At 50.1% G+C, this 24,581-nt stretch overlaps 1 protein-coding gene across 1 annotated transcript in view; it reads right to left on the bottom strand.

The window, feature by feature from the left end:
• Window positions 1-9,869: 9,869 nt before the first annotated feature.
• LOC149428948 (uncharacterized) overlaps window positions 9,870-24,581 on the bottom strand; it is a gene marked incomplete at its 5' end in the record, with an annotated part of 35,288 nt that continues 20,576 nt past the window's right edge. The window contains 4 exons of the mRNA XM_089666905.1: window positions 9,870-13,324; window positions 16,100-16,206; window positions 16,432-16,725; window positions 16,902-17,231. Of these exons, the coding sequence (XP_089523031.1) occupies window positions 13,091-13,324; window positions 16,100-16,206; window positions 16,432-16,725; window positions 16,902-17,231 (965 nt within the window). The remainder of the gene's footprint in view (window positions 13,325-16,099; window positions 16,207-16,431; window positions 16,726-16,901; window positions 17,232-24,581) is intronic.

The following is a 24,581-nucleotide window of genomic DNA, read 5'->3' as shown; positions in this document are numbered from 1 at the left end:
ATTCCTGGGGATGGCCAAAGCTGTCTCCGGGGGGAGGGGGAGGTGTTAGTGGAAGGTTCTCTTCAGTAGGGGGGGGGGCTGATGGGGCAGGGGTGTTGTTGGTCACTGTCAAGCTCTCTCTGCTGGGGGGCCCAGTGTGCATGAGGATGAAATGTCAGACAGACTGTGAGAACGTCCTCATGCACACGGAGCATTTTCACAGCAGCTGAACCAAGCAGAGACAGAAGGATGGACAGAGGAGGGACAGACCTACCAGAGACAGAAGGATGAGCAGAGGAGGGACAGACCCACCAGAGACAGAAGGATGGATAGTGGAGGGACAGACCTACCAGAGACAGAAGGATGAGCAGAGGAGGTACAGACGCACCAGAGACAGAAGGATGGATAGTGGAGGGACAGACCTACCAGAGACAGAAGGATGAGCAGAGGAGGGACAGACCCACCAGAGACAGAAGGATGGACAGAGGAGGGACGGACCCACCAGAGACAGAAGGATGGACAGAGGAGGGACAGACCCAGCAGAGACAGAAGGTTCACTGCTGACATAGGAGCATTTTACTTCCCACTGATGCCCGGGTATGTTATTTACTCCTACTGCATCGACAACTTACTACTCTCATCTGTGTAATAATGTATTACTGAGAGGAAGAAATATCACTTACCTGACATATAGAAGAAACAATCACTGCTCCTGAAACAATGAGAGCAGCAATGAGACCCATCCTTCCTCTATATGGCTTCAAATCTGTGAGAAAATAAATGGAATGTAGACACAACGTATAAAAGATTTAGATACACATATGATAAATATACAATGTATCAGTCTGTATTGTTGGTGGTCATGTGACATCTCACCTGTATAATCCTCCATTAGGAGAGCAGAGAAGAGACAACATGACACAATGTTACTATCCTGTGTCACCCTCCCACTATGACCCCCCAGAGAAGAGGAGACATGATGACCCCGATCTATAACACCCCAATACATGGAATATAACATGACCCCCCATAGTCACCAATACCTTCTGCTTCCAGCATTCTGATGAACATTGTATCATTGATCGGCCGGTATTCCCGGATCTCCTCACTGACCGGGTTGGTGATCCTGACCCGGAATCTCCTGTCGGCGTCGTCTCTCTGCACACTGGGGATAATCAGCGTCCTATTGTCATCTATCAGCCGGTATCTTTCAGGGAGAGGCTCCCCGTCCACCTCCCAGGTCACAGCGCTCTCTTCTCCAGAGAACTGGACGCTCACCGCCATGTCCTCACCCAGCCGGCTGCCATTACTGGTGATGTTGGAGATGAGAACCGGATCTGGAATTATCAGAATAAGGACAGTCCCAATTTAATTTGAGGATTTAATTTCATTTGAATAGCATTTTTTGTCCTGGGGGCTCAAAGCACTTAGGAGATGGGAAACCATCATGACCTAGGCAAGCACAGGGAGAATATGCAAGCTAATTCATGTATGACCAGCACAGTGCCCAGATACAAGGAATAGAGTGCTAGCTCTAGTATTATTATTATTATACAGTATTTATATAGCGCCAAAAAGTTTGCTCAGCGCTGTACAATATAGTGGGGGACAGTACATAATACAATACAGTAACAAAACAATACACGAGGGGTGCGAGGGCCCTGCTCTTTCGAGCTTACAATCTAGGAGGGAGGTGATAGTGGTACAGGAGGAAGTGGCTGTGGGGGATGGAGTGGAGGAGATCGGCTGTTAGGTGAGGGTGGGGTAGGCTTCCCTGAAGAGATGGGTTTTCAGGGTGCACCTAAAGGTGAGGAGGGTAGGTGACAGTCTGATGGATTGGGGTAGTGAATTCCAGAGGATGGGGGAAGTCCTGGAGAAGTCCTGCTGTCGGGCGTTGGAGGAGGAGACCAGGGAGCTAGAAAGTAGGAGGTCTTGTGAGGAGCGAAGAGCATGGGTTAGGTTGTATTTGGGTATCAGGTCGGTAAGGTAGTTTGGGGCGGCGTTATGAATGGCTTTGTACATCAATGTTAGTAGTTTGAATTTAATGTGTTGGGCAATCGGGAGCCAATGGAGGGAATGACAGAGGGGGGTGGTGGATGCGCAGTGGTTGGTGAGGTGGATGCGAGCGATTGGACATGGGGTTGGGAAGGACAGATTTGAGTCTAAAGTGACACCTAGGACTTTGGCTTGTGGGGTGGGGCTGATGGTGGCGTTGTTGGTCGTGATGGAGAGGGGGGGGAGGGCGCAGGCTGGGGGGAAAATTAGGAGCTCAGTTTTGGACAGGTTTAATTTTGGGGAAGTGGAGTGACATCCAGTTTGATATGTCGTTCAGTAGGCGGGTGGTTCGGGCGGAGACTGAAGGGGTGAGGCGAGGGATAGAGAGGTAGATTTGCGTTTCATCGGCGTAGAGGTGGTAGTTGAAGCCGTGGGAGTGTATCAGTTGGCCAAGGGAGGAGGTGTAGATGGAAAAGAGGAGGACCGAGAACAGAGCCTTGGGGGACCCCTACAGAGAGGGGGAGGTGGTAGCGTAATAGATAATGCTGAAGGAGCGTTGGGATAGATAGGAGGAAAGCCAGGAGAGAGCGGAGTCTCTGATGCCAAGGGAGTGTAGTTTATTAAGGAGGAGGGGGTGGTCAACTGTGTCGAAGGCCGCGGAGAGGTCGAGGAGTAGGAGGACTGAGTAGTGGCCATTAGCTTTGGCGGTTAGCAGGTCATTAGTGATTTTGAGTAGGGTGATTTCGGTGGAGTGTAGGGGACTGTAGTGGAACGAGGAGGTTGTTGTCGGTGAGGTGGGAGCTAAGGTGATTGTAGACCAAGCGCTGGAGGAGTTTGGATGAAAATGGCAGCAGGGAGATGGGTCTAAGGTTGCTCAGGTCGTTGGGGTCCAGGGAGGCTTTTTTGAGTATTGAGTGATGTGCGCGTGCTTTAGGGGGGAGGGGAATGTGCCAGTAGAGAGGGAGAGATTGAAGATATAGGTGAGGGAGCGTAGGATGGAGGAGGAGGGAGACCGGAGGAGTTGTGCGGGGACAGGGTCAAGGGGGCAAGTGGTGAGGTGGGCTTCTGAGAAGACCTTAGTGACCTCTTCAGTAGTAGCAAGGCTGAAGGAGTGGAGTGTTGGGCAGGTTTTAGTGTGCGGGATGTTAGGTGTGGTGGGGGTCAGGGTGGTTGCGAGGTCAGAGGAGGGGAGAGTTGAGGGGGTTATCGTGGGAGGGAGGCTAGGTGGGGAGGTAGATTGAGCATTGGCGATGTACTCACACTGAAATAAGAAAACCAATGCAGTCACCACACCTAAGGACTGGTAAGCTGCAATATATTATATTTTTGTTCTCTGGTTTGATACAGTTTAGCTCTGCAGCTGACATGCTATTGTGGATTCCTCAACCAATATTACAAAAAGGTTAAGTGTAGCTGAAAACTCTCTGCCCAGACACAAGTCTGCTGATATCAGGGGATCTCTCATTATTATTATTATTATTATACAGGATTTATGGCGCCAACAGTTTGCTCAGCGCTTTACAATATAACGGGAGACAATACAGTAACAATACAGTTCATTACAAGAGGGATTTGAGGGCCCTGCTCCTTGGAGTTTACAATCTAGGAGGGAGGGGCTAGTGGTACAAAAGGTAGTAACTGTGGGGGATGGGCTGGTTGGAAGAGTAGAAGATTCCAGTATTAGCTGAGGGCAGGATAGGCTTCCCTGAAGAGAGAGGTTTTCAGAGATCACCTAAAAGTGAGCAGAGTAGGCGATAGTCTGATAAATTGGGGTAGAGAGTTCCAGAGGATGGGGGAAGCTCTGGAGAAGTCCTGGAGATGAGCATGGGAGGAGTACCCAAGGGAGCTAGAGAGTAGGAGGTCTTGCGAGGAGCGGAGAGTACGGTTTGGGTGATTTTAGAGACAAGATCATTGATGTAATTTGGGGCAGTTATAAATGGCTTTATACGTTATAGTTAGTGTTTTGAATTTTATCCGTTGGGCAACGGGAAGCCAGAGGAGGGATTGGCAGAGAGGGGTGGCAGACACAGTACGGTTAGTAAAGTGGACGAGTCTGGCAGCAGCATTCATTATAGACTGAAGAGGGGATAGCCTGCGATGAGGTAGGCTAATGAGGAGGGAGTTACAATAGTCAAGGCGAGATATAATTAGGGAGTGAATAAGTTGCTTTGTGGTTTCCGAAGTTAGGAGCGGTCGTATCTTGGAGATGTTGCGGAGGTGAAGTCTACACGATTTGGACAGTGATTGGATTTGGGACTGGAAGGACAGATGGGAGTCTAGGATTACACCTAGTACCCTGGCATGAGGGGAGGGACTGATGGTTGTATTATTGGTCTTGATGGAGAAGTCAGGGGAGGGGGCATGGGCTGGGGGGAATACTAAGAGCTCAGTTTTGGAAAGATTGAGTTTGAGGAAGTGGAGTGACATCCAAGCCGATATGTCACTTAGTAGGTTAGTAATGCGAGTGGAGACTGAAGGGGTGAGGTGAGGGGTAGAAAGATAGATTTGTGTGTCATCAGCATAGAGATGGTACTTAAAGCCGTGGGAGTTTATCAAGTGACCAAGGGAGGAGGTGTAGATGGAGAAGAGAAGGGGTCCAAGGACAGAACCTTGAGGGACCCCTACAGAGAGAGGGAGTGAAAAGGAGGAGGCGGCGTTATAGGTAACACTGAAGGAGCGCTGCGATAGGTAGGAGGAGAACCAGGAGAGAGCAGTGTTTTTGAGGCCAAGAGAGTGGAATTTTTTGAGGAGGAGGGGATGGTCAACCGTATCAAAAGCTGCAGAGAGGTCAAGTAGTAAGAGTACGGAGTAGTGGCCATTGGTTGGGATGAGTACGGAGTAGTGGCCATTGGTTGGGATGAGTACGGAGTAGTGGCCATTGGTTGGGATGAGTACGGAGTAGTGGCCATTGGTTGGGATGAGTACGGAGTAGTGGCCATTGGTTGGGATGAGTACGGAGTGGTGGCCATTGGTTTCATCTGTTAGTAGATCATTAGTGAGTTTTAGTAGGGCAGTTTCAGTGGAGTGTAGAGAGCGAAAGCCAGACTGTAAAGGATCAAGAAGGTTGTTGTCAGTGAGGTGGGAGCTCAGACGATTGTAGACTAAGCGCTCTAAGAGTTTAGAGGTAAATGGCAGCAGGGAGATGGGTCTTCAGTTGTTCAGGTTGGTGGGATCCAAGGAGGGCTCGTTAAGTATGGGAGTGATGTGCGCATGCTTTAGAGGGGAGGGGAAGGCACCGTTAGAGAGGGAAAGATTGAAGATGTGAGTGAGGGAGCATAGGATGGAAGAAGAGGGTGACCGTAGTAGTTGTGAGGGGACAGAATCCAGGGGGCAGGTGGTGAGATGGGCTTCTGAGAAAACCTTAGTGACCTCTTCGGTAGTAGCGAGGTCAAAAGAGGAAAGTGTTGAGGGAGGTTTAGTACAAGGTATGCTAAGTGGGATGGATGTCTGTGCAGTGGAGATGTCCCTATGAATTGCGTCAATCTTGTTTTTGAAATGATTTGCAATCTCGTGAGCAGTGAGTGAGGTACTGGGTGGAGGTGGAGAAAGTAGAGAGTTAAAAGAGACGACGAGGACTGGATGAGAAGGTATTAATAGGAGTGACAAAGCAGGCTTGTTTGGCAGCACGAAGGGAGGAATTGTATGTTAAGAAAGCAGATTTATATCGGGTGAACACTTGGTGGGATTCGGTTTTACGCCACATTTGCTCCAGCGCACGACTATGTCATTTAAGATCTCTGGTGTTGTCAGTGTGCCAAGGTTGTAATGGTCGGGGCCTGACGCTTCGTGTTGTTAGAGGAGCAAGCGAGTCTAATGTGGATGAAAGCGAACTGTTGTAGACAGCAGTGGCCAGGTCAGGGCAGGACAGGGGAGAGATTCTGTCAGAGTTGGTCAGTTGCAGAGTGGAAAGGAGACGGGTTCAAGTTGTGAAGGTTTCTGCGGGTAATTGTTTGCTGCTTGGAGGGATAGGTGTTTGAAGACGAGGAGACTGTGAAGGTGATGAGATTGTGATCAGAGAGAGGAAAGGGGGTGTTTGTGAGGTTGTAGGGAGTGCAAAGATGGGAGAAAACAAGGACTAATGTATTCCCATCAGAGTGAGTGGAGGACTGTATACATTGTGCTAATGCAAAAGATGAGGTTATGTGGAAGAGTTGGGATGTAGCCGGGTTGTTGACATTAATAGGGATGCTAAAATCTCCGAGAATGATAGCGGGTAGTTCAGAGGAGAGAAAGTAGCGTAGCCAGGTGGAGAAGTCATCAAGAAAGCGGGACACGGGTCCAGGAGGCCGATAGATCACTGCAATCCTCAGAGAAATGGAAGAAAACAACAGTGAGTCTCGACAGAAGAGAAGGATAGAGAGGGAGGGGTAGGGAGGACTTGAAAGGTGCTCATTGGGGATAGAAGCAAACCAACCCCATCACATTTCCAACCACTGGGTCTGGGTGAGTGGGTCCAGAGGAGGCCTCCATAGGAAAGTGCTGTGGGAGAAGCAGAATCTGCTGCTTGAAGCCAAGTTTCTGTAATTGCTAGTAGGTTAAGGGAGCGGGAGACAAAAAGGTCATGGACAGAGGTGAGCTTATTACAGACAGAGCGGGCATTCCAGAGCGCACATTAAAAAGGGAGGGAGGTTTTTGGGAGCACGGGGACCGATATTAAATTGAGGAGATTGCAGCTATTTGTGGAGGAAGGAGGGTGCCTGGTGTAGGGGTGAGATACTGGAGGACCAGGGTTTGGGGAGATGTCCCCAGAGATTAGGAGAAGGAGGGTGCCTGGTGTGGGGGTGAGATACTGGAGGACCAGGGTTTGGGGAGATATCCCCAGAGGTTAGGAGAAGGAGGGTGAGGAAAGTAAGATGGGAGCGGGATGTACTCGAGCGCACATGCCTTCCAGTCCTGGTGTTTGGGTCAGCAGGAGAGTGAAGTATCAGCAGGAGGTGATGAGAGCAGTAGTAGGGAGATGGAAGCAGTGAGGGGGAGATGTGTAATCTTTGGGGTGGAGCAGAGGGGTAAGGAAAGGAGATTTTGGGAACGCAGGATAGTAATATGAAGATGAGCAGTAGAGACGGCATATTTAAAGATAGGTGGAGTGGGACTCAGACTCGTAGGAGATGTTTCCAGGGTGTTTGCTTGCAGTCCATCCAGCGTGCAGTACAGTTCTTTGTTGTATCTTCCTGCTGCTTGAGTGTTTGGTAGGACTAGTTACAGAGCTCTGAGGCTGCAGGTGAGCTCAAATGTATGAGTTAGGTCCTGGAAGAATGGGGGGGAGAGGGGGCCTTACCCAGCTGTGCTGACATGGAGCCCGTCAGGAAAGGAAAATTACGATAGGAATCTGTCATCCAATTTTCCGTTTTTTGATCCTATATAATTTTTTGTTTATTATTTATTTTAGGTACTTATATAGCGCCGTCAATGTATGCAGTGCTTTACATATATATTGTATATTCACATCAGTCCCTAACCCTCAAGGGGCGTACAATCTAAGGTCCCTAACTCACATCCATACATACACATACTAGGGACAATTTAGACAGGATCCAATTCACCAAACAGCATGTCTTTGGAGTGTGGAAGGAAACCGGCGTACCCGGAGGAAACATAGGCACAGGAAGAACATGCAAACTCCAGGCAGGTGCTGCCATGGCTGGGATTCGAACCAATGACCCTTGTGCTGCCAGGCGGAAGTGCTAACCATTTAGCCCCTGTGCTGCTGTCTTCTATTGTTACCTTACAGTGGCCGCTTTGTTAGTACAAAGTAACTATTGATCTCATTGACATGAATAACACCCCGCCACCTGCTGACAACACTGGAACATCGCATTTTTCTGTAGTCACTTTGTTCATTTTTATAATAGCTCTTCATGGAGTAACACACTGCCACCTACTGGCAACATTGGAACATCACACCTTTCTTAGGCCTTATGTTACAAAAAAAAAAAACTCTCCTAGAAGTCTTCCTCCCGGCAGAAGCGTTTTTGCAGCAAAAACTCCTGACGCTTGTAAAAGTATCGAACGCTTTTATATAATAATTCTAGCCATTGAAATCAATTAACGCTCAAGCGCTAAACTGCGTTTAGGCATGGCTACACGCGCCGTGCTTTTTCTGCCAAAACACTGCTGCTCCTGGACGCACTGGCCCTGGGCTTTCCTGCCTGTAAACGCTCCTGCCACTAAAAGTCCCCGTGTGCACGGACACATAGGATAACATGGAGGGCTGTTTTTACAAGCAGCAAAAAAAAGAAAAAAAGCCTGTCGTCCCTAAAAGTGGCTGCAAAAATGCCGCAGTGTTCTCATACACTCACCAGACACTTTTTTTTTTAGATCCACCTTGCTAGTCCCAGGTTGGACCCCCTTTTTGCCTTCATTCTTCGTGGCATGGATTCAACAAGGTGTTGGAAACGTTCCTCAGAAATTTTGGTCCATATTGACATGATGGCGTCACGCAGTTGCTGCAGATTTGTCGGCTGCACATCCATGATGGGAATCTCCCGTTCCACCACATCCCAAAGGTGCTCTATTGGATGGAGATCTGGTGACTGTGGAGGCCATTGGAGTGCAGGGACCTCATTGTCATGTTGGAGATGATCTGAGCTTTAACCATTTCCATACCGGGCACTTTTACCCCCTTCCAGTCCAGGCCAATTTCCAGCTTTCAGCGCTCTCACACTTTGAATGACAATTGCGCGGTCATACAACATTGTACCCAAACTAAAATGTTATAATTTTCTTCACACAACTAGAGATTTCTTTTGGTGATATTTAAGCAATAATGGGGGTTTTATTTTTTGCTAAATTAAAAAAAGACCCAAAATTAAAAAAAAATAAAATAAAATCTAATTTTTGTTTCTGTTATAAAAGTTTGCAAATAAATAATTGTTCTTCATAAATTTAGGCCGAGATGTATTCTGCTACATTTCTACAATTGTGTACTTGACAAACCGTTGCACTAATATCATGTGACGTGACAAATCAGAACTAGTATTTTATTCTGCAGGGTCTCTGTATTCAGACAATATATCATGTATTGGGGCTTTTGGGCAATCTTCGGGATGCAGCTGACGGTCCATGAAAAGCCCCCAGGGGCACCCCAGATCCACCCCCCCCCCCCGTGAATGAGTATTTTGTACATGGTAGCGCTACGCATTCATTAAAAAAAAAAAGTGTATCGTAAAAATGACTGGAGAGTCTTTGAAAAGTCCTTTATTTAAAAACAAAAAAAATGTCCCCCGAAGTAGATCCAATGCTAATCGCATTGCTCGCCCCCCCAACCGACCCCACCCTCAAAAAAAAAACAAAAAAAACACAAGTTCCACTCTCCTGCCGTCTGCCAGTGTTTTAGGTAAAAAAAAAAAAAAAAAAAAAGAAGGGCATTATTGTTTCTGGGCTGTACTCCGGGTACAAACAACAAATAACACACATATATGATATCGCTGCGATCGTCAAGAGCTGGAGAATTTATTTTTGGTTGTTCTTTGGTGGTAGGTTATGGTAACAAGAAACACACAGCTCAATAAAACATTTTTTTATTTTACTATTTTGGGCCAGTTTTTTTTGATAATTAAAAAAAAAAAAAAAAAATCAGGAGATATCCATTACCATTTACCACCAAATGAAAGCCCAATTTGTCCTGGAAAAAAACGCGGTATAATCCACCCGGATGTACGACGTAGTTGTGATGATACGGACGGTTTTACTAACACATGTCAACGTTGCAAAATTGTGCTTAGGCATTTATATTTGTTTTACCCTCAGGCATGAAGGGGTTAATGACTGTACTCCTGCAGCCCCGGCTCTAGTCATGTACAGACCCTCTGACTGAAGTCAGGCCGATGCAGTGTACCTCCTAATATTCATCGTCGGTTATGACTGATCAGTAATCCTGGAAACACAACAAGAACTCAGAACAAGATTACTTTATTCTCAAAAATATATTAAAATGTAACATTACATATAAAACCTTTCACCGGCTTTTCTTGCCTATTTTTAATAAAATCCCCCAAACACACCAGGGTTACCCTCGCAGGGTTTTTAACATTCATCGGTAAAACATTCATCGGTAAAACTTCGCTGCTGTTCTGGCCCAGAAGCCTAAAGTGGTTGTAAACCTCAGACATGAAATATGAACAAAGCACATCCCCCTATAGTGTGTATATGTCTCAGTCCAGAGCACTGATGGGCGGCATTATTGGGCACTGATGATCAGTGCGGATGTCCTCTGTGACATTGGCCGGTTATCGGCAGTACTTTCCTCGCTGTGACAGTGTGAGGAAAGTGCTGCTGATCTCCGGCAACTGTATTTACTTTGTGATCAGCCGTGTCATTGGATACAGATGATCCCATGGTAAAAGGCTGCTGTGATTGGCCTTTTATCTTGTCATGTGATTAGCTGTGTCCATAGGACACAGGTGATCACTGACAGCACAAGGGGGGGGGGGGGGGCACGTTCTGGGAGGAAGTTATACAACGCCTTCCTAGAACTGGACAACCGCATTGTAGCCATCTTTCGGATATAGCGTGGATGTAAAGTGGTTCAACACCCTGAAAACCCATCAGATCTCAATGGGGAGGAATCTCCTGCTGGATCTCTATACTGACATGGATGGGGGATGGGTGAGGAACGTAAGGATGGCCCATCGTTGGATGGAAATGAATGTTATCTGCCTACAGAGGACTGGATTCAAAGACACCCCAAAAATCAAAGTAAAGGAATGATGCAGCAGGCGAGTCCATTTTGCTGAAATGTCATTGCAGCAACTCAGAATGGTCCTCAGTAGTCTGTGTGGCCCCCACGTGCTTGTATGCATGCCTGACAACGTCGGGGGAGGCTCCTAATGAGACCACGGATGGTGTCCTGGGGGATTTCCTCCCAGATCTGGACCAGAGCATCACTGAGCTCCTGGACAGTCTGAGGTACAATCTGATGGCGTCGGATGGACCGAAACATGACATCCCAGAGGGGTTCTATTGGATTTAGGTCAGGAGAGCGTGGGGGCCATTCAATGGTATCAATTCCTTCATCCTCCAGGAACTGCCTTCATACTCTCCCACATGAGGCCGGGCATTGTACACCAGGAGGAACCCAGGACCCACTGCACCAGGAGGAACCCAGGACCCACTGCACCAGCATAGGGTCTGACAATGGGTCCAAGGATTTCATCCCGATACCTAATGGCAGTCAGGGGGCCATTGTCTAGCCTGTAGAGGTCTGTGTGTCCCTCCATGGATAGGCCTCTCCAGACCATCACTGACCCACCACCAAAATGGTCATGCTGAACCATGTTACAGGCAGCAGAACATTCTCCACGGCTTCTCCAGACCCTTTCACGTCTGTCCCATGTGCTCAGGGGGAACCTGCTCTCATCTGTGAAAAGCACAGGGTGCCAGTGGTGGACCTGACAATTCTGGTGTTCAATGGCAAATGCCAATCCAGCTCTATGGTGCCGGGCAGTGAGCACAGGGCCCACTAGAGGACGTCAGGCCCTCAGACCACCCTCATGAAGTCTGTTTCTGATTGGTCAGAGACATTCACACCAGTGGCCTGCTGGAGGTCATTTTGTAGGGCTCTGGCAGGGCTCATCCTGTTCCTCCTTGCACAAAGGAGCAGATACCGGTCCTGCTGATGGGTTAAGGACCTTCTACGGCCCTGTCCAGCTCTCCTAGAGTAACTGTCAGTCTCAAGAGCATGGAGGAGATTCCAGGAGACAGTGTTGGGAGACACAGCAAACCTGGCAATGGTATGTATTGATGTGCCATCCTGGAGGAGTTGGACTGCCTGTGCAACCTCTGTAGGGTCCAGGTATAGCCTCAGGCTACCAGTAGTGACACTGACCCCAACCAAAGGCAAAACTAGTGACAAATAGAAAAGATGAGTAGGGAAAAAAGTATTAGTGGCCTCCACCTGTAAAACCATTCCTGTTTTGGGGGTCATCTCATTGTTGCCCATCTAGTGCACCTGTTGTTTATTCCATTAACACAAAAAGCAGCTGAAACTGATTAACAACCCCCTCTGCTACTTCCCTGACCAGATCAATATCCCGGGAATGTCATTGACTTGATGCCAGACTGATTAAAAAGTGTAACTTTCATTTTTTTGAGCCGTGTATATTTCTGTATTCTGAAGCTTGGTTGGCAATTTTCAGTCAATGTGCCGCTAACAAGCCGATTATAGGCCAAGGTCCAACTGAGGACTACGGTCACTTTGTTCAATTTCATATCTGTTCTCGGTTTCTGTAACCCATAATGTGGAAAATGGAAGGACTCTATAAAAATGTCCTTCATAAAGCCGGAATAGTCCATGTGGTTCTATGCACAGAAGGTTGGAGCACCAATATGGAGCAATCAAATATTTCCCACATTGCTGTCAATGTAACACTGGGAGCATGGGGGGGGGGGTGCAGGGGTGACCTCATCAGTGCGTGATTCTCCTTCATTGTCCAATCAGTGAGCTGAGAAGGGGGCAGTTGAATAAAAACCGAGGTCACCGACTTGACTATGGTGTCCTGCTGGGAAGTCTCACAAGACTGGCTGAGCAGAATTATACACGTTTGGCTGATGAGACATTTCACTTATTTAGTTCCAGTACAATAGCATGTTCCAGCGTTTGCCTGGAGATCCGTATTCATTAAAAACAACTTAAAGTATCTCCCATCTTCACTCTGTACACTCTACATCAGGGGTCCTCAAACTAGTCAAACAGGGGGCCAGTTCACTGACCTACACACTGTTGGGGGGCTGGACTGTAGTTGGAAAAAACTATGAACAAATCCCGGTGCACAGCGCACATATCTCAGTTGTAGTGCAAAAAACAGGAAAAGAAAAATACAATATATAAAATGCTCTGTACCTGGGGAGCCCTCCTCCTCCTCCGCTCCTGTTGCTCCTCTGGCAGCAGAGAAATCAGCCTGAAGTCACGAGGTGATACTTCACCAGGCTGCGGCTCGCTGGGTCCTCATGGCTGAGGACCCAGTGAGCTGCCTAGCTATTTGCCGGCGCCATTTTTTTTTAATTTAATTTTGGCCGGCCTGGCAGGCTAGGTAAATAACTTTGGGGGGCCTGATCTGGCTATAGTTTGAGGACCCCTGCTCTACATAATCTTCATTTTTTTCCAGTACCAGGTTGGCTACAGGTTCTCCATAGTGGCCATGCCTCCATTGTCCACAGCTCCATTCCCCACAGCGGCCACAGCTCCACTGCCCACAGCGGCCACAGCTCCATTCCCCACAGCGGCCACAGCTCCATTCCCCACAGCGGCCACAGCTCCATTCCCCACAGCGGCCACAGCTCCATTCCCCACGCTATTTAGAGGAACCATTTCTGGGATCACCGCCTTCTTCTTTCTCCTCTTGGAACGTCTCTGAGAATATAAAACCCGGGATGACAGGTCAGGTGACAGCACAGAACATCATCACAGATCACACAGGATTTATAGCAATGACACTCATCCATTCACTGACTGTCCCCGGTCATGTCACTATCATGACTATCGGGACGTTTTCAGCCAAGTTGGTGGCTCTCCAAGACATTTAGGAGGCCCTCACCATCCATGATCATCTTAATACAATTGTATGATTTGACTTCATAATACTCATCCTTTACTCATACACCCATTGTCCCTATCAGGAGTATTTTCATGTACAAAGGGCTAAAGAAGCACACGTCAGACACGATTATACGGTCACCCTCCAAATACATTTAAAGGCCCCATAGATGTAACATTGTATACCCATGTACATAGCTCCCAACTGTCCCTGATTTCGAAGGACTGTCCCCCATTTGGAACAAAGTCCCTCTGTCCTCCTCATTTGTCCTGATCTATATAGTTGTATATGAAATGCACTATTTAACAAAAAGTATTTTACAGTGCTAAACCCTTCATCCAAATTCTAAATTGCTGCACTTGGATATTTCCAAAGCCAATATAAAGGAATAGTAGCATGGGGGGGGGGGGGGGGCTTTCCTATGCCTACATACTTTTGCCAATAGGTGTCCCTCGTTCCCATCTCAGACAGTTGGGAGGTATGTATGGCATGATACCTTCTCCCTGTAGCCCCTTTGCATGTTGTAAGTACATTGTGTGATCCTTGCTAACAGTCGCCATATTTATGGGACTAGACAGCGGTACGCTGGGGGACTAGACAGCGGTACGCTGCGGGACTAGACAGCGGTACGCTGCGGGACTAGACAGCGGTACGCTGCGGGACTAGACAGCGGTACGCTGCGGGACTAGACAGCGGTACGCTGCGGGACTAGACAGCGGTACGCTGCGGGACTAGACAGCGGTACGCTGCGGGACTAGACAGCGGTACGCTGCGGGACTAGACAGCGGTACGCTGCGGGACTAGACAGCGGTACGCTGCGGGACGCTGCGGGACTAGACAGCGGTACGCTGCGGGACTAGACAGCGGTACGCTGCGGGACTAGACAGCGGTACGCTGCGGGACTAGACAGCGGTACGCTGCGGGACTAGACAGCGGTACGCTGCGGGACTAGACAGCGGTACACTAGGGGACTAGACAGCGGTACACTAGGGGACTAGACAGCGGTACACTGCGGGAAGTGTAGTGCTGCCCTCGCAATGGCCGCTTGTGTATTGCCCCGGTTTCCTCGTACTTTGCCCCGCAGCCAGGCGCAGTGCATTTCTTCAGCCAAATACACACACTTCCACTCCTTGCCTTCAATGACCAGTCTAGGGGAGGTGTGATTTTGGTGTTTTCCCCATCCTGGTCCCCAGATCTAAAATAATTGTAGTAGGATACTCCAAAGTTAGAACTATTCACACTGAGGACATGTAGCTGATCTCCTGGTTGATCAGTATTGAAGTCCTGACTGAAAGTAGATAGACTTCTCTTTAAAGTGTAGACATAAGTAGTTCCAGGAGTGAGCCAAGTTCCTTCAGCAGTAGTAGTGGTTACAGGGCTGAGCTCCTCCGGTATAAGCCAGTTACAGCAGCCCAAAAGGTAATGTAGCTGAGCAAAGTCCTTTGCAACAGCAACAATTGGACAAGCTCTTCAGAACACTAGCCAGTGTTCCCTTTCCTTTTCAGACCCACGCTATCAAGCAGAAGGGGGGGGGGGGGGGGGGGGTTGGGGGAGTATAGCAAGCACATGGAGTTCGCAAATTCCTCAATGTCAGTACCCACAAGGCCCAAAGGACAGAATAGTCGACTCCTTCCAGTCTTCCAAGCAAAACCCTCCAGTGATGCCAGACAGAACTGTGGCAGACAGCTCAGCTCAGTCAGCTTACTGAAGAACCAGGGTCACTCTAACTTCAGGCCCTCAGATCGACCCACCTGAGGCTGCATGGCAAGTGCCAGGTGAGGCAGCCTGCCTTTAGTCTGGGTTGGTGTAATTCTGTCCAAGGAAAGATACTGAACTCATGTGCTCACAGAACATAAATACCACTCCCAGCATGCAATGGGGCCACCCTCCCCTGCAACTGGCCAGGGCTGTATCCATATTCATGCTGTTCATTTGCCCCTACCCATGTTCTAGAAGGTTCTTATAGCTTCCTGAAGGTGGGCAGAACTCAGGCAAATTCCAGCACCAGAGCAGCATGAGCAGACCTGACTAATCCATCACAACAGTCTATTAAGCAGAATACCGCACTGAATTTACCTGACAGCCTCTCTGGTGATCAGAGAAATGCAGCTATGCTTAGCCTGACTATACGCCTCCCAGATCCCGGCCATACGCCTCCCAGATCCCGGCCATACGCCTCCAAGCGACCGGCCATACGCCTCCCAGATCCCGGCCATACGCCTCCCAGATCCCGGCCATACGCCTCCCAGATCCCGGCCATACGCCTCCCAGATCCCGGCCATACGCCTCCCAGATCCCGGCCATACGCCTCCCAGATCCCGGCCATACGCCTCCCAGATCCCGACTAGGATGGGGCTACTTCAGGAATCTCTCAAACATGACATCATTCATTATTAGGGTCCACCATAAGGAGACAGAACAGGCAGCAGGTCATGCCGCACCCAGACACTCGATCACTAGTAACTTTGCATCTGTTGTCAGATGTGTGGGGGGTGCAGTGGGGAAAGGATAGACTGACGGCCAGGTGGGAACCAGTTAAATAGACCCCTTACTACAGTCAGTGTAATATAGAGAGAGGGAATATCACTCACCTGATATATGATATAGGCCATCACTGCTACCAATATTACTGGGACAACACCACCAAGACCGACACCAAGACCAACAACGAGCCTTCTAGACGATTCAGCATCTGTAACTACAATGTAACCTAGACTGAGATACACAAATGATAAATATACTACATTGTACTGACAGTCATGTGACATCTCACCTGTATAATCCTCCATCAGGAGAGCAGAGACAACATGACACCATGTTGCTATCCTGCGTCACCCTCCCACTATGACCCCCCAGGTCAGAGAAGACAAGCTGACCCCCCCAATACATTATAACATGACCCCTCCCCCATAGTCACCAATACCTTCTGCTTCCGGCATTCTGATGAACATTGTATCATTGATCGGCCGGTATTCCTGGATCTCCTCACTGACCGGGTTGGTGATCCTGACCCGGAATCTCCTGTCGGCGTCGTCTCTCTGCACACTGGGGATAATCAGCGTCCTATTGTCATCTATCAGCCGGTATCTTTCAGGGAGGGGCTCCCCGTCCACCTCCCAGGTCACAGCGCTCTCTTCTCCAGAGAACTGGACGCTCACCGCCATGTCCTCACCCAGCCGGCTGCCATTACTGGTGATGTTGGAGATGAGAACCGGATCTGAAGTGAACAGGAGGACAGTCACCAACACAGAGCCCAGATACAGGGAATAGAGTGCTAGCTCTTGTACACAGACTTATCATTACCTCATATGATCTGTAGCTCCTCCCCCACATACCTACATTCACAATATACATCATTCCCCATAGAGCACAATTCATTATATGGTCTCTTACCCAGAACACGGATGTCTGTAGAGAAGAGTTGTATTATTGAGCTGCCGTGAAATTCTATAATATACACACAGGAGTCTCTCCTTCCAGTCTGGGTCAGCTTCCAGCAGCCGCTCTCCCTGTCCAGGTGAAGTCTGGCCTTGTCATTGTTGATGGTGCGAGGATCACCACAGTACATCTCAAGTAAAGGTTCTGCTTTCCCTCCACATTGTCTGTACAGCTCCACGACACCTCGAGGCTGAGGACACTTCATATTACATGCACTGATCTCCGACCCGCTCTGTATGTACACCGCCCCCCATGTCAGCAATGGGCAGCTGAGGATATACAGAACTAAAAGGAGAAAAATAGATCACTAGAGGTCTGTTTGTAAATGTTGTTCTGGAATATTACATTTAACATGTGGTGCGCCAACTCCTCAAAGAACATAAGAAACCATAAAAAACAAACATACGTCCACAACTAGAATCTGTAAAATAGTGATCCAGTCCCAATGAAATGTCCTAATAGAGTGCCTGGCCCCCGCTTCAAACAAGAAATGCTCCCCTTGTGGGCGCTCTCCCTGCTCACCTCATCACTAGACCTATATAATAGCAGAGGTCACATGCGCTTGTTGGTAAATGTCCTTCATGCTGCAACCAGTCCATGCTAGGTCCCTCCAAGCAGATCTTCACTCCTTGTGAATCCAACCGGGCAATAGAATTCCAAAAAAACAATGCGCCCTCCCATGCGCCCCCAGCGAACTCCTACAGGCACAGCTGATCACGTGATGGGGTAAAAGACCAATCACAGCGGACTTCTAGCACGTGATCAATGGTGTCCAATGACAGAGCAGATCACCGAGTATATACAGTTGCCGGTTATCGGGAGCACTTTCCTTACACTGTCACAGCGAGATGAAAGTACTGCTGATACCCGGCAATTGTCACAGAGCAGATCGGCACCGATCATCAGTGCCACCCAGCAGTGCTCACCTGTGTCCCGTCAGTGCTGCCCAGCAGTTGTGCCCATCCGTCAGCACCACCCATCAGTGCCTCATCAATGCCCAGCAGTGCCGCCTATCCGTGTCACCTCAGTGCCCATAAGTTCTGCCTATCCGTGCCACCTCAGTGCCCATCAGTGCTGCCTATCCGTGCCATCTCAGTGCTGCCTATCTGTGCCATCTCAGTGCTGCCTGTGCCACCTCAGTGCCCATCAGTGAAGCCTCATTAACGAACAACAGTGAAGGAGAAAAAAAAATTACCTCTTAGCAAAAAAATTTGGAAAAAAAAAAAAAAAAGTTTCTTTGTTTCTGTTTTTTCATTTATAGTGCAAAAAAAATCAAACCACCAGCGACAATTAAATATCACCAAAAGAAAGCTCTATTTGTGTGAAAAAAAATGATGAAAATGTCATATGGATACAATGTTGCATGACCGCACAATTGTCATTCAATGTGTGACAACACAAAGCTGAAAATTGGCCTGGGCAGGAAGGGGGGTAAAAGTGCCCGGTAGGGAAGGGGTTAAAACAGGTCACACACTTTTTAGGTTGGTCTCTGCTCATCCACCTCTGTCCTTTAGTAGCTACTTCCTATGGACTCTCCCTTTAAGAGACCAGCCTCCAGACATTTCCACTGGGATGGTGAATGCCGTTCCACGATAGAAATGTCCAAAGACTGACCAAACTGAGCTTGTCTGGATTTGCGCAGTCCCAGCTGACCGCGCTTCAAGCATCAGCCATGGTGGATGACACCGTCCCAGCTTCTGGAATATAACCGGAGGGGCTAAAATCGCAGAGATGGGGACCACAAGGACCCCTTTTACCTGCTAGAGGAGTCCGTCCTTCACAGTCACTCATTGGCATCCACCTACCGTACTCAGACGTTGTCAGATCTGGTCTACAACCCTGACCTACACCGACCCACCAACACAGATTCAGCATCTTCATCCAGGCCGGGAGGAGGGATGGGGTGACCGGCAATAACAGGGGCACAGGTTTGGGGGTCGTATTTACAACAATGAAGGGATTTTTCATTTTTGGTGCATTTTAGGACCAGCATTGCACACTAGCAGAACGTCAGGTTCACACGGCTGCGATTTCTGATGCGACTTGAGTCACACAAAGTCACATGACCATGGAAATCACATTATTTCCCAGGGTGCCCCTTCCCATCAATGTGACTCTGTGATGGGATTTTGGAAAAAGGTTCCAGTGCTACTTTGGTGGAAAAATTCATATGGGTGCAGTGTTGCATGACCGCGCAATTGTCATTCAAAGTGTGATAGCGCTAAAAGCTGGAAATTGGCCTGGACAGGAAGGGGGTAGAAGCGCCCGGTAGGCGGGAAGGGGGTAGAAGCGCCCGGTAGGCGGGAAGGGGGTAGAAGCGCCCGGTAGGCGGGAAGGGGGTAGAAGCGCCCGGTAGGCGGGAAGGGGGTAGAAGCGCCCGGTAGGCGGGAAGGGGGTAGAAGCGCCCGGTAGGCGGGAAGGGGGTAGAAGCGCCCGGTAGGCGGGAAGAGGGTAGAAGTGCCCGGTAGGCGGGAAGGGGGTAGAAGTGTCCTGTAGGCGGGAAGGGGGTAGAAGTGTCCTGTAGGCGGGAAGGGGGTAGAAGTGTCCTGTAGGCGGGAAGGGGGTAGAAGTGTCCTGTAGGCGGGAAGGGGGTAGAAGTGTCCGGTAGGCGGGAAGGGGGTAGAAGTGTCCGGTAGGCGGGAAGGGGGTAGAAGTGTCCTGTAGGCGGGAAGGGGGTAGAAGTGTCCTGTAGGCGGGAAGGGGGTAGAAGTGCCCGGTAGGCTGGAAGGGGGTAGAAGTGCCCGGTAGGCGGGAAGAGGGTAGAAGTGCCCGGTAGGCAGGAAGAGGGTAGAAGTGCCCGGTAGGCGGGAAGAGGGTAGAAGTGCCCGGTAGGCGGGAAGAGGGTAGAAGTGCCCGGTAGGCGGGAAGAGGGTAGAAGTGCCCGGTAGGCGGGAAGAGGGTAGAAGTGCCCGGTAGGCGGGAAGAGGGTAGAAGTGCCCGGTAGGCGGGAAGGGGGTAGAAGTGCCCTGTAGGCGGGAAGGGGGTAGAAGTGTCCTGTAGGCGGGAAGGGGGTAGAAGTGTCCTGTAGGCGGGAAGGGGGTAGAAGTGCCCGGTAGGCGGGAAGGGGGTAGAAGTGCCCGGTAGGCGGGAAGGGGGTAGAAGTGCCCTGTAGGCAGGAAGGGGGTAGAAGTGCCCGGTAGGCAGGAAGGGGGTAGAAGCGCCCTGTAGGCAGGAAGGGGTAGAAGTGTCCGGTGGGCTAGTGGTTAAGGGGCACTCTGCCCCTTAATATAAACGTGCCCATCACTCTGATGGGCACGTTTATATTAAGGGGCACTCTGATGGGCACATTTTGCACTATGGGGCACATTCTATGTTGTGCCCATCAGAGTGCCCCTGTAAGATCACATCCTACCTTGAGGGCAGACAGGAGCTTGCTGGGATCCTCATGTACAGGCTGGGAGCGGGAGCCGGAGAGACAGTGAGCTGCAAGGGGCGGGGTGAACACGTGATGTCATCGGTTGGCGTGAGGACCTCCCTGCTGAGAGGCAGATCTGTCATTCCAGTCTGGCGGTCCCCCACGCCGTGCCCTGCGGTCTGTCCCATGTAGTGTGCCCAGCTGTGCCCTGCGGTCTGTCCCATGTAGTGTGCCCGGCTGTATCCCCCATGCCGTGTCCTGCGGTCTGTCCCATGTAGTGTGCCCGGCTGTGTCCACCCTTCCTGTGTCCTGCGGTCTGTCCCATGTAGTGTGCCCGGCTGTGCCCTGTGGTCTGTCCCATGTAGTGTGACCTGTTGTGTCCCCCACGCCGTGCCCTGTGGTCTGTCCCATGTAGTGTGACCTGTTGTGTCCCCCACACCGTGCCCTGTGGTCTGTCCCATGTAGTGTGCCCGGCTGTGTCCCCCACGCTGTGCCCTGTGGTCTGTCCCATGTAGTGTGTCCCCCACGCCGTGCCCTGCGGTCTGTCCCATGTAGTGTGCCCGGCTGTGTCCCCCACGCTGTGCCCTGTGGTCTGTCCCATGTAGTGTGTCCCCCACGCCGTGCCCTGCGGTCTGTCCCATGTAGTGTGCCCGGCTGTGTCCCCCACGCTGTGCCCTGCGGTCTGTCCCATGTAGTGTGCCCTGTTGTGTCCCCCACGCCGTGTCCTGCGGTCTGTCCCATGTAGTGTGCCCGGCTGTGCCCTGCGGTCTGTCCCATGTAGTGTGACCTGTTGTGTCCCATGTAGTGTGACCTGTTGTGTCCCCCACGCCATGTCCTGCGGTGTGTCCCATGTAGTGTGCCCGGCTGTGTCCCATGTAGTGTGCCCGGCTGTGTCCCCCGTAGTGTGACCTGCTGTGTCCCATGTAGTGTGCCTGGCTGTGTCCCCCACGCCGTGCCCTGCGGTCTGTCCAATATTTTTGATTTTTTTTCTATAAAACATGTCCAGTAAAAAAAAAAAAAAAAGTGAAAAAAAAAAATCAAATTTCATCATAAATTGCAGCCAAAATGTATTCTGCTCGGTGTGTTTGCTGAAAAAAATCCCAATGTGTGTAAATGACTGTAATTGGTTTATGTGAAGGTTGTAGCGTTTACAAATGGCGGGATAGATACGGGGATTATTTTTACTAGCAATGGTGGCGATCAGCGATTTACAGCAGGACTGCGGTGGGCATTCTGACACTGGGGGGGGGGGGGGGGGGGGAAATGGGACTGACTTTGTGTCACTGACATCCCCAGTGACACCAATACAGTGAGCAGTAAAAATGCAGCTACAGCCCTGCAATTACCCCCCCCCCCCCCTGCAGAGTTCTCCCCCCTCTCAGTACACGGCGCTCCTCCCCTCCATAGAGAACGCTGTACTGTCACCTACAGGGGAAAGAGATTGTGGGCGTAGCTAGATGTGTGCCCCGCCCCAGCTAGTTCCATAATTCAGAAAAGGTTCGGCCGTCCCCCATACAATACAGAAGCCCCTCCCCCCCCGGTGTGTATACGGGGTGTACCGAACGGCAATACAAGGGGCTCCGGCTGAGAGAAAGCCGTATTACTGATGGGTGATAAGCTGCGGGCCGCCCCCCTGTCACAGGGAAGGGCCCGGGGCCCCTACAGGAGGACCGGAGATACCCCGGTGACATGCCCAGTTGCTTCAGGGGGACATACCTACATGAGGAGACACTGGCTCAGTGTACAGACCCCGCCCCCCATCCGCTCTCAGTACATACCGATCATCTCCATCCTTCCCGCACAGGGCTCTGTGGGGCCGTCCGCACTGTCCCATCTACTAATACCAACACGCCTTCCTGTTTTGAGTGTCACGAGACGGTGATTGGTTGGTGGTATACCCTACGTCACATATATATACACCACTAACCAATCACGTCTTAAAACACGCCCCAAGAAATACACGAGGAGTTACGAGGCACGCCCACATGCCGGAGAAACGGGCAGCTGCCCCGGACCCAGACTTTGTTGTGGGGCCCAAAGCAGCTGCGCTACCCGCGAATTGGGGCCCCGATGATGGCACCGCAGAGCGCACAGGGTACACTGGAGACATCGCTGCATTCCGACAGAGGGGAGGGGAGGGGCCAGGAAGCGCCTCTGACCATTAAGCCTGGTTGGTCGCGAGAGGAGGCAAAAATGATACTGAAAAACCCTGTAACAAGTCACGTGACAAGACATAAAACCATTGTAAAAAGAATAAGATCAACAAACCAAAAAAAGGAAAAAGGGAAAAAAAAGAGAAAACGAATGAACTAAAACTTGGGAATGAAAATTAAAGTAGAAATACAAAAAGAGTTCAATAAGAAGGAGTGAATATCCCACAGAAAGTACAAATACATACGGGCACGACAACCACATACGGCACGACAGCCACATACGGGCACGACAACCACATACGGCACGACAGCCACATACGGCACGACAACCACATACGGCACGACTACCACGTGTGGATATGTATTTGTGCTTTCTGTGGGATATTCACTCCTTCTTATTGAACTCTTTGTGTATTTCTACTTTAATTTTCATTCCCAAGTTTTAGTTTTCATTCTCTCTCTGTTTTACCTTCCTCTTGTTTGTTGATCTTCTTCTTTCTGATACAATGGTTCTATGTCTTGTTACAATGTATCAGTCGGCGTATCCTCAGGACTCAGGAGGGATGATTATTATTGGAGTTCTCTCACCTGACGCCTATATCAGGCAGCATTCCTGATGTTCTCTATGTGAAGCACGAGATGGTGTGAAACGCGTTACAAGTCCTGGATTCATGTCCCGGTGTCCTGTGTGTTCTATGGACCAAGAAATATCAGTCCTGCGGAGTGCGGCTGACCCTTCTTCCTATTGCATGGTGTGCCTCGTAGTCACCAACACGGGCAGCTCGTGCTGCCATTGATCCAGATGACGCGGTGGGCGGGGCTACAAAGGTATGCCCCGCCCCCTCCTAGTTTCATGAATCTGGTACCTTTCGGTTCGGCTGTCCCTCATACAGTACAGAAGCCCCCCCCCGCCCCCCGGTGTGTATAGGGGGTGTACCGAGCGGCAATACAAGGGGCTCCGGCTGAGAGAAAGCCGTATTACTGATGGGTGATAAGCTGCGGGCCCGCCCCCCTGTCACAGAGAAGGGCCCGGGGCCCCTACAGGAGGACCGGAGATACCCCCTTGTCGGCGGCCCCATCCGCTCTCAGTACATACCGATCATCGTCTCCATCCTTCCCGCACCGGGCTCTGTGGGACCGTCTGTCAGCAGTCTTGTCTGACATACAACCACCACTCCTTCCCTGCACACACCTATTCTGTGACGTAGAGTACACGGGCAACCAATCACGTCATAGAACACACCCCCAAGACATAAAGGAGGAGTTACGAGACACGCCCACATGCCGGGAAACCGTTCAGCTACCCCGGACCCAGAATTTGTTGTGGGGTCCAAAGCAGCCCGCGCTACCCGCGAATTGGGGCCCCGATGATGGCATCGCAGAGCGCACAGAGTTCACTGGAGACATCGCTGCAATCCGACAGAGGGACGGGGCGGGGCCAGGAAGCTCATCTGATCCCGCCCATTAAACATGGCGGTCAGTAGAGAAGAGGAAAAAATAGTACCAAGTCCCTGTAACAAGTCACGTGACGAGACATAAAACCATTGGATGAAAAAAAAAAAAAAAAAGAATAAGATCAACAAACAAAAGGAGGGAAAAATGGAGAAAATGAATGAAAATTAAAAATTGGGAATGAAAATTAAAGTAAAAATACACAAAGAGTTCAATAAGAAGGAGTGAATATCCCACAGAAAGCACAAATATGGGCACGACAACCACATACGGCACGACAACCACATACGGCACGACAACCACATATGGGCATGACCACATACGGCACGACGACCACATACGGCACGACAACCACATACGGGCACGACCACATACGGCATGACAACCACATACGGGCACGACCACATACGGCATGACAACCACATACGGCACGACAACCACATACGGCACGACAACCACATACGGGCACGACAACCACATACGGCTGGACAACCACATACGGGCACGACAACCACATACGGCTGGACAACCACATACGGGCACGACAACCACATACGGCTGGACAACCACATACGGGCAGGACAACCACATACGGGCACAGCAACCACATACAGACATGACAACCACATACGGCACGACAACCACATACGGCACGACAACCACATACGGGCACGA

Source organism: Staurois parvus, unplaced genomic scaffold, assembly GCF_062004578.1.
Source record: "Staurois parvus isolate SC_StPar_1 unplaced genomic scaffold, SC_StPar_1.0 ptg002899l, whole genome shotgun sequence".
NCBI classification, from domain to species: domain Eukaryota; kingdom Metazoa; phylum Chordata; class Amphibia; order Anura; family Ranidae; genus Staurois; species Staurois parvus.
The sequence above is the reverse complement of the archived record's forward strand: the minus strand, read 5'-3'. Positions and strand labels throughout refer to the sequence as shown.